Genomic DNA, 10,000 nt, shown 5'->3' with positions numbered 1-10,000 from the left:
TCGTGTCCTCTTTCTCTTAATGGACTGATTTCAATATTTGATTCTTTTAATTCTTCAAAGTGTCTAAAATGATTTTTTTTTTTTTTTTTTTTTTTTAAAAAAATAAAAAGATATACTACAAGTTAATCTCTATCATTATTTACAAAATTTTTTTAAATTCTAAATCTTCTATGAAAAAAAGGAAAATAATAGATTTGATAAATAATTTGAAAGGAATTTTGAATAAAATTATTATGGATATTATAATTTTTTTTTTTTTTTTTTTTTTTTTTTTTTTTTTTTTTAAAAAAATTTTTAATAATTACTTTTCTTTATTCATTCTTTGAATATTATTGTATCCAATTTTTAAACCAAATAATGTGACAAGAGTTACATTTGAAAATACAATTATACTTTCCATTGGAAGTCCAATATTTTTTACTCCTCTAAAAAAATTCATTTTGTTTATCTTTTGAATTAATTGTAAAATTAATGTGTGTGTTTATTATTATTTATTTTTTTTTTTTGAAAAAATTTAATAAAAAAAAAAATTAAAAAAAAAAAAAACAAAGTTTATATAAAATTGTTTTTTAATTAGTAGATTCACAATTGCCCCAAATTAAAAAAAAAAAAAAAAAAAAAAAAATCAAAGTTCTAATTTTGGAAAAAACTCAATAATATGTGTATTTTTGGGAATTGTTTTGAAAATTATTTTTGTTTTTTTTTTTTTTTTTTAATTCGGGGCAATGTTAAAAATAAAAATTAAATTAAAAATAAAAATAAAAATAAAATTAAAAAAAAATGAAAAAAATTATTAATGGAAAAAAAAAAAATAAAACAAAATAATTTTTTTTTTTTTTTTAAAAATAAATGTTTAAGTTTACTTTATTATAAATATTATTTTAATTTTAATTTACTATACAATTGTCGTGAGATTTTAAATATTATTAATTTGTTGGAAATATTAATTTTTTTTTTTTTTTTTTTTTTTTTTTTTTTTTCTTTTAAAATATCGGTTAAGTTCTTTCCATCAACAAGTTGAGCACCTCTCTTTTTGAAGAAATGGCCAATACCAATGTGAGCTTTTTCATCGACTTTACTGTTTTTTATTATTATTATTTGAATTAAAGAAATTAGTAATTAAATTTTTACTTTTATTTCTTTATTATTAGTTTTAATAAATAAATAATTTTTTTATTTTTTTTTTTTTTTTTAAAAAAATAAAAAAACTTACCCTTCATCGTTTTTAACACTTTGGAAAATAATTCTAACACCATAGGCTGAAATTAAACCAGCGTTGACTAATAAAATGTATGATTCTGGGGTAATTGATTTGAAAACTTTGGCAATCATTTTAATTTATTTTATTTATTTATTTATTAAAAATTTATTAATTTATTTATTAATACTTTTTTTTTTTGTATTTGTATTTGTTTTTATATTTGTAGTTGTTAATTTAATGATTTGATTATCAAAAAAAATTTTTCTTTTATACTTTTTTTTTTTAAACAAAAAAAATTAATTCCAATATTTAAAAAATTGATAGCGATTGAGAAATTTCGTGTAAAAAAAAAAAAAATCAATTAAAAACAGTGCGCAAAAAAAAATCAGTTGGAAAAAAGTTAAAAAAATTTTCGATGGTATAATAATTTCTTTTGAATTTCCATGCTAATAATAATAATTCAACTTTCCCAAAAAAAACAGGAAGTTGGAATAAAACAAACTCAAAAAAAAATAATAATAATAATAAAATATTATTATTATTTTTTTTTTTTTTTTTTTTTTTTTTTTTTTTTTATATTAAATTTTGTTTATTTATAAAAAAAAAAGAGATTTATATGAAAACTATGAAATATTTTCTTAATTTTTTTTTTTTTTTATAATATTATTTTCACACCTTTTAAAAACATTTTATTATGAACATTTTATTTTTATTTTTATTTTTATTTTTATTTTTATTTTTTTTTTTTTTATTTTTTTTTTGACTTAGAACATTTTAATTCTAATTTTATTATATTTTTTTTTTTTTTTTATTTAAAGTTCATAAGATTCACCATTTTTGTGAGTGTTGCCATTGTTGTTGATATTACTATTATTATTATTATCATTATTAATATTATTATTAATACTATCATTATTGATATTATTATCATTATTATTATTATCATTATTATTATTATTATGAATCAACGATTGATTATTATTTGTATAAATTTCATTTGTATCAATTTCAATATCATTATCTTGATCTTTTTCATTATCAAAAGCATTTTCAATATTGATTGAAGTTGATTTTAATCCACCATTATTTTCACCACTATTATTGATATTTTCACCATTGTTATTATTGAGATTTTCTTCAAATTTTTTAAAGCTATTATTGTTATTATTGTTGTTATTGTTAAAACTATTATTATTATTATTATTATTATTATTACTGTCATCAAGTTGATTAAATCTATTAATATTATCCAATAATCTTTCTAATAAATGTCTCTTCTTAATGACAATATAGAGTGAAATTAAACCAGCGAATAAAATGAGACCAGTTACAACACCAATGATTGAGAAAAGGATTACCCACCATCTATTTCTATGTACTGAATGATTATGATGAATTTTAGAATGTTGTGATGGATCATCAGTTGGATATCTCTTATAAGCATATTCATTAAAGTGTGGATTAATAATTGAAAAACTTTGAATACGACCATTACTAGTTGACATGAAAAATTCATTCTTTGATGAACAATAAACCAATCCAGTGATTGTAAAATTCATTTTCTTATTATCCTTATTTCTAATTGAATAATTCTTTTCATCAATAAATTCTAACATTGAACCATTTTCATTTTGACCAATTTGATAAAGTACAATCTTTTTACCAACTATATAAATTGCTTTATAATTAAAAAAAAAAAAAAAAAAAAAAAAAAAAAAAAAAAAAAAAAAAAAAAAAAAAAAAAAAAAAAAAATTAGGTTTTAGTGGCAAAAATAAAAAAAAGTGGAAAATAAAAAAATAAAAATAGTTACCAAAATTTGAAGTATCAGAAACTGAAAGTAATGGTTTTGAAAAATCAAATAGTTCTTGAATTTTTGATTCTAAAGCATGACTAATTAAGTTGATTGAATTTGGACCTTTCTTTGGTGATGTAATGTATGAAAATGATTTTTTAAAATTTAATAAATTTTGAATTGAAGAAACATCTTGAGAATATTCGACACTATTTTATAAAAAATTAAAAATTAAAAATTAATATATAAATCTTTTTTTTTTTTTTTTTTTTTTTTTAATAGTTATAATTTAAAATACTTACAAAGATGGTAGTGGAATAACAGATTTATCTCTTGGATCAGTTGATGGATAATTATTTAAAATGTATCTCAATACACTTGGTTTACTATTATTTTTACCAGCAACATTTAACAAATTATGATTAATATATGACATTGATGATACTTTAAATTTTGTAAATACATCATTAAAGAAATACTGGTTTTTTTTTTTTTTTTTTTTTTTTTTTTTTTTTTTTTGGGGAAAAAGGGGAAAAATTTCAAATTAAATTTTAAAAAAAATAAAAAAAATACTAATAATTTTTTTTAAAAAAAAAAAAAAAAAAAACTTACATCAGATTGTAATAAAAGTGTATCAGATTTAAATCTATGAATACCTTTAGCCCCAATAAAAGTAATGATTGAGGAAGATGCAATATTATCATAAGTTAATGATTCTAATTGATTTGGAACTACTGAATCATTTTCAATAAATACTGATCCAATTAATTTAAAATTGATATCAAATTTATATAATTTAGTTTTACTCTTTTCATTCTTTGATGCGATAATGTAAATATTTTCATTTCCTTCTTCTAAATATCCAGCAATGGCATATGGTTTAATAAAATCTTTAGCAATGAATGTACGATTTCTTACTTGTTCAAAATTATATTTATCAAATAAATAAAAAGTACCATCATTTGATGTTGCCAATAATAACTTTTTAGAATTTCCTCCAAATAAGGTCAAGTTACTCGAATTAACAATTATTTTTTCACCTAATAATTTTTTTAAAAAAAAAAAAAAAAAAAAAAAAAAAAAAAAAAAAAAAAATTAAAAAAAAAAAAAAAAATGAAAAAAAAAATAAAAAAACAGAAAAACGTTAAAAATAGAAAATTTTTTTGTTGGTTTGTAAAACGAATCATCAAGGTTTGATTATTCGCTGAAATTTAAATTTTTTTTTTTAATAATTACCGAATTTGATTTGTGTCCTTTCAGATTTAATAAACCCAACAAATAAAAATAAAGAAATTATTAAATAAATAAATGAATATTTTATCATTTTTTATTAAAGATAATAAAATCTTTTAAATTTTATATATATATTATTTTCTATAGCAATATTTTGTATTTGATAGTGAGATGAAGTAAAAAAATAAAATAAAATAAAATAATTAATAATTCAAAAAAAAAATAAAAAAATAAATATTAATTTATAAAAAAAAAAAAAAATATAAATAATTATTATTATATTAAAAAAATTAAATAATAAATTAATTTATTTGTAAATTTTGTAATATTTTTTTGATGTTTAATATGGGGTTGCTTGTTTTTTTTTTTTTTATTATTATTTTTTTTTTTTTTTTTCATAACTCAATTTTATATATTAATTTTAAAACACCCACACTACATTTTTTTGTATTCTTCTTAATTCATTGTTTTTCTCATTATTTCATATATTGTTATTGTTTTCAACAAAAATATAAAATAAAAAAAAAAATCAACACACGAAATCTATTTTTATTATAATTTATTATTTAATATTTTTTTTATTTTTCCCAATTTTATTTTTATTTTTTTAAATAATAATATTTGTTTTTTTTTATATTTGCAGCTTTACTTATTTTAAAACCTAATTTTGACAAACCTATCTTCTTTTCATTTCCATTGAATTAATCCAAACATTTTTTTTTTAATTTTTTTTTTTTAATATTATTTTTATTATTTTCCACCTTAATTATTCTTAAAAAAAAAAAAAAAATTGTGAATGTTCCCAAATCACATCTTATCTCGCATAATTTAGTACACATTTTACTTTTTTATTAAATTTTCAAACCATAGATATTTTTTTTTTTTCGAATATTTTATTTTCACTTTTATATTTATTTATTAAAAAAAAAAAAAAAAAAAATAAAAATAAATAAATCATATGATAATCAAAGATGGCATAGTCCATTGCCCTGATGGGCGTATTCATTATCATCAAAAAAGCGCCATTTTTATCCAAATTCACACACATAAATTACTGGTTGCCACTTTTCCAAAATAAATAAATAAAAAAAAAAAAAATTTTAAATGATTTTTTGAAATTTCGATGGCAACAAAAAAAAAAAAATCAAAATGGGCCAAATGATATTGATTTTGATTGAAATTTTTTTTTTTATTAATTTATTTTTAAAAAAAAGTCGACAAGTGTAAAAATAAAATAAAATTTTAAAAATGGACAAAGAAACTAACCCCATTTTTTTTTTTTTTTTTTTTTTTTTTTTTTTTTAAAAATGGGGAGGGGGGCTAAAATTAAAAAATACCCCATTAAAATTTTTTTTTGCATGCAATTATAATAATTTTTATAATCAAAAAAAAAAAAAAAAAAAAAAAAAAAAAAAAATAAAATAAAAATAAAATAAAATAAAATAATATCTTAAATTTAATTCTATAAAAATAATTTATTTTTATTATTTATATATATATTTTTTTTAAAAAAATAAAAAAAAACCATTCTATATTTATAATTATATATACCAAAAAAATAAAAAAAAAATAAAAAAAAATAATATAAATAAAAAAATAAAAAAATGATGAATCAGCAAAAATCATTTAAAACAAATATAACGACAGCTTTTGAAAATATAAAAAGGAGTTTAAGAACTCAAATTATTATATTAACATTAATAGGTTGGGGAGTTGCAATGTCAATTGACAGAACGGTTGTAGATGATTATAGAGTTAAATCAGATAATTTAAATAGAGATAATTTACCAGAAATGGTTAGAAATCATAGTGACAAAGTTGCACTTTCAATTCTATCAGTTTTTGAAACATTATTATTTGGACTTGGAATTGGATTTTTTGTAGCAGTTGGTTTAAAAGTTTTTAAAATTAGAAATCAACAATTGAGAAAAAGAATGGTAAATAATTAATTAAATTAAAAAAAAAAAAAAAAAAAAACCAAATTAATATTAATATTTTTTTCATTTTATTAAATTTATAGATTTGGTGCTGGGGTTGTATTTCATTTTTTATGGTTAGTTGGTGGCCACATAGTACTTCACATGCATTAATCTTAACATCTAAAGGTGATATTTATGATAATTTAATAGCAATTGAAGTTTCATTTCATTGGACAATTTTATTTTGTTCATTAACATTATCATATTTCCAATATGATTTAATTTTATTAATGTTTGAAGTTGCAATGATGAAAAAGAAAATGGAAACTAGAAAAGAATGTAACCCACTTAAAATGGATTGGAAATATAATTTCAAATATCATGGTATCCTTTTATTATGTGTTTTCTTTGGTGTTGGTATGGTATTTATGTTTCATTATGATCCATTAAAACCTGAATATAAAAGATATCAAAAATTCTTTTATGTTACATTTAAAGTAGGTAACTTTTTTTTTTTTTTTTTTTTTTTTTTTAAATTATTTTTATGAATACTAATAATTTTTAAAAAATATTTAAAAAAATATTTAGATGGTTGATTCAATAATTTTGGGTTGTGGTTTTGCATTTTCATATATTGCAGTTAGAATTATTTCATTATTACCACCAAGTAATGGTAAAAAAGTAGCAATCATTTCATCACTTTGTATTGCCGCTTTATTCTTTATTGGATATGGTCATCCAATGGCTCATACTCATTCACCATATTCAATGGAGAGTACAGTTATAATTGATTATACAATTCATTTACCAATCATTATTTTAACAACTGTATTGGCATTTTATCAATTTAGAATGTTAGAGTTATCAACTGATTCAAGTTCTTCTATTTGTGTAAGTTATTATTATTATTATTATTATTATTATTATTATTATTATTATTATTATTATTATTATTATTATTATTATTATTATTATTATTTTTATTATTAATGTTATATATTTTTTTTTTTTTTTATAAAATTTGTTTCTAACTTTTTTTTTTTTTTTTTTCTATAAAAATAGATGGCTGCTAAATTAAGAAATAGACCACATAAATATAGTTTCCCAATCAGAAGTTTAGGTATTAAATCACAAGCTGTAACTAATATTGGTCAAACAATGGGCCATGGAGTTGGTGTAAGTGGTTCAGAAAGTAAATATACTGGTACACCAGAATGTGATGGTAGTTCTGCAATTACAACTGATGAAAAATTACAAATTCAATCTCAAAGACCAACTCAACCATACTATGAAGAAGAACATGAACTTCAAGTTAAAAAAGAAAAATCTAAAGATAATGAAATTGAAATGGAACCAGTTAAAAATAATTTCCAAACTTCACAACCATCATCTAATAATCAATTTAGTTCAGTTGATATTTCCATTGACCAAAATGGTATCTCTGTTGTTGATATTACAAATAAAGTTGATACAACAATTGATGTTGTTGAAATTGATATTCAACATGGAGTTGCTGGTGGTGGTGATGTTCCAATTTCCTCTGAAAATAATATTAATAATAATATTAATAGTAATAATAATAATGAAGAACCAAATGCCGAAGAAGAAGTTATACCGACCGAGGATACTATTGATGAATTTATGCACGAAATTTAAATTTACATCTTTTTTTTTTTACCTAGAGATATTTACCACACACATAAATTTCTTCAAATAATTAAAGGAGAAAAAAAAAATTACTTTTTTATTATTAATATTGCAAAAATTATTATAATAATTGATTATTTAAATTATAATAATTTTTTTTAAAAGAAAAAAAACAAATCAAAAGTACAAAAAAAAAAAAAAAAAAATAATAATCAAAAAAAAAAAAAAAAAAAAAAAAAAAAAAAAAATCAAACAACAACAAGTAATAACAATAATAATAATAATAGAAAATAATTTTTATAGAAATACATACACATACCACCACAAATACAAAAATATTTTTGTTTTTTTTTGGTTTTTTAAATAAATAAATAAATAAATAAAAAAAAACCGAACCTGTATAATAAATATATCGAAAAAAAAAAAATAAAAAAAATAAAAAAATAAAAAAATACATTATTTGTATAAAAAACAGTTTCAAAAAAAAAGGAAACACTTTTTCTTTTTTTCTATTAAATTATAAATTATAAATTCCAATTGTTATAAATTAGCTAATTACTTGTAATATTTAAATCTTTAAATTATTTTAAAAATTAATATTTATTTATTTTATTTATTGTTTTTTTTTTTTTTTTTTTTTTTGCAATCTATTATCTATTCAAACTAACAATGTGTGAATTGTGAATTTTTTTTTTTTAAAATAAAAAACACAATAATGTGTCGTTGTCAAATTTTTAGTGAGTAGATATAGATTTATTAAGATAAAATATTATTGATTATTTTTTTAATTTATAATTTTTTGTAATAAAAAAAGGAATGATGATGACAATTATTTGCTTTATGAAATTTTTGATTCCTCTTGATTATATGTGAGTGTGTTTGAAGGAATTTTTGTTGTTTTTGTATATTGGGCGAAAAAATAAATATGGTAGTAGAAGTGGGAGTGTGAAAGTGTGTGGTTAAATTATTTTTTTTTTTCTTCAGCCACCATCTATATATAATGATACATTGTTTTTCTGCAATAATAAATGGAATGATGTAAATTCACCCATTTCGCAAATGATTTATGAATAAAATGGAGAAATAATTACAATAAAAAAAATTAAAATAATTATTTTTATTATTTTTTTAATTGTTATTTTATTTTTTTTTGTTTTTTTTTTGTATTTAAATTGAATTCCTTTTTCTTTAAAAAAAAAATAATAAAAAAAAAAACAATTATTTTAATAATCAATCATTTAAATAAAATAAATAATAACAATAATAATAGTATTAAAAATAAAATTTATAGAAAAAAAAAAAAAAAAAAAAAAAAAAAAAAAAATGAAAATCCAAACTATTATTCAAATAGTTTTGATATCATTTTTATTTTTAAATGTAGAATCTAAAAAAATAAGTAAGTATTTTATAAATATTTATTTAATTATTTTAATTTTTAAGAATATCCTTATAAAATAAATTTTAAATATATATATATCAATAGATTGTTTACATTTACAACAAGATGAATGTATTAAAAATAAAGATAAATGTTTTTTAAGTAATGTTAATTCATGCTGTGAAAAAGATTTTTTAATGTGTCTACCAATATCAAGTAAGTACTGTGAATCACAAACTGATGATGTTTTTTCAAATAAAAATATTTTAAAGAAATCACCACCATCCAGTAGTCATGAATGGTGTTTAAAAAAGAAGAAATCAATTTTAAGATTTAATACATCATGTGTACCAGAACTTGATTTAGATTCAGAATATTTTAAACCAAATTGTAAGTTTTTTTAATTTGTTTTTTTTTTATATTATTTCATATTAACCAAACAAATATTATTTTTTTATTTTTTTATTTTTTTTTTTACAAGTATATAAATGTAAATATTCAAAATGCCAAAAAGGATTTAAATGTGTTGATGAAAAATTACATAAAAAATGTGAAACTGAAAATAATCCATGTTGCAAATATGAATCAAAATGTGTACCATCCAAAGACATTGATCAAAATGAAGCACCAATTTTTAAAAATCCAAAAGGTCAATTAGCACAAGATATATACAATCATTTAAATCCAGACTCTCCCCAATTTAAAGATAAACCAAATCATGAAAATCACAAAAAAGATAAAAATAATAAAAAACATAAAAAGGATATTAAGAATAACTCTGATAAAAATAATAATAATAATAATAATAATAATAATAAAAAAAATAAAA

General features: G+C 17.9%; 5 protein-coding genes across 6 annotated transcripts in view; 2 read left to right on the top strand and 3 right to left on the bottom strand.

Moving 5' to 3' along the window:
- Positions 1–439, bottom strand: part of DDB_G0289527 (hypothetical protein) — a gene marked incomplete at both ends in the record, with an annotated part of 473 nt that extends 34 nt beyond the window's left edge. Inside the window, 2 exons of the mRNA XM_631111.1 lie at positions 1–63; positions 306–439. The exon at positions 1–63 is cut by the window's left edge and continues 34 nt beyond it. Coding sequence (XP_636203.1) covers positions 1–63; positions 306–439 — 197 coding nt within the window. The remainder of the gene's footprint in view (positions 64–305) is intronic.
- Positions 440–876: 437 nt separating this feature from the next.
- On the bottom strand, positions 877–1,332 carry srsA (starvation responsive small protein; the record flags this gene model as incomplete). 2 transcript variants are annotated; one of them, XM_001732979.1, is made up of 2 exons in its annotated part: positions 877–1,078; positions 1,214–1,332. In XM_001732979.1, the coding sequence occupies 2 exons, from the start codon at positions 1,330–1,332 to the stop codon at positions 877–879; spliced, it is 321 nt and encodes a 106-aa protein (XP_001733031.1). The 2 variants fall into 2 exon arrangements, with proteins under 2 accessions (XP_001733031.1, XP_001733032.1); XM_001732980.1 differs by having other exon boundaries at positions 1,076–1,130.
- Positions 1,333–2,013: 681 nt separating this feature from the next.
- Positions 2,014–5,066, bottom strand: DDB_G0289537 (hypothetical protein; the record flags this gene model as incomplete). Its single annotated transcript, XM_631109.1, has 5 exons — positions 2,014–2,879; positions 3,013–3,203; positions 3,297–3,472; positions 3,607–4,034; positions 5,039–5,066. The coding sequence occupies 5 exons, from the start codon at positions 5,064–5,066 to the stop codon at positions 2,014–2,016; spliced, it is 1,689 nt and encodes a 562-aa protein (XP_636201.1).
- A 765-nt stretch (positions 5,067–5,831) lies between these two features.
- DDB_G0289519 (hypothetical protein) lies at positions 5,832–7,802 on the top strand (the record flags this gene model as incomplete). The annotated part of the gene is made up of 4 exons (XM_631108.1): positions 5,832–6,164; positions 6,248–6,643; positions 6,735–7,037; positions 7,209–7,802. The coding sequence occupies 4 exons, from the start codon at positions 5,832–5,834 to the stop codon at positions 7,800–7,802; spliced, it is 1,626 nt and encodes a 541-aa protein (XP_636200.1).
- A 1,314-nt stretch (positions 7,803–9,116) lies between these two features.
- Positions 9,117–10,000, top strand: part of DDB_G0289517 (hypothetical protein) — a gene marked incomplete at both ends in the record, with an annotated part of 2,317 nt that continues 1,433 nt past the window's right edge. Inside the window, 3 exons of the mRNA XM_631107.1 lie at positions 9,117–9,189; positions 9,277–9,561; positions 9,653–10,000. The exon at positions 9,653–10,000 is cut by the window's right edge and continues 1,433 nt beyond it. Of these exons, the coding sequence (XP_636199.1) occupies positions 9,117–9,189; positions 9,277–9,561; positions 9,653–10,000 (706 nt within the window). The remainder of the gene's footprint in view (positions 9,190–9,276; positions 9,562–9,652) is intronic.

Source organism: Dictyostelium discoideum, assembly GCF_000004695.1.
Source record: "Dictyostelium discoideum AX4 chromosome 5 chromosome, whole genome shotgun sequence".
Taxonomy (NCBI): Eukaryota; Evosea; class Eumycetozoa; order Dictyosteliales; family Dictyosteliaceae; genus Dictyostelium; species Dictyostelium discoideum.
This window is presented reverse-complemented; position numbering and strand designations above follow the sequence as displayed.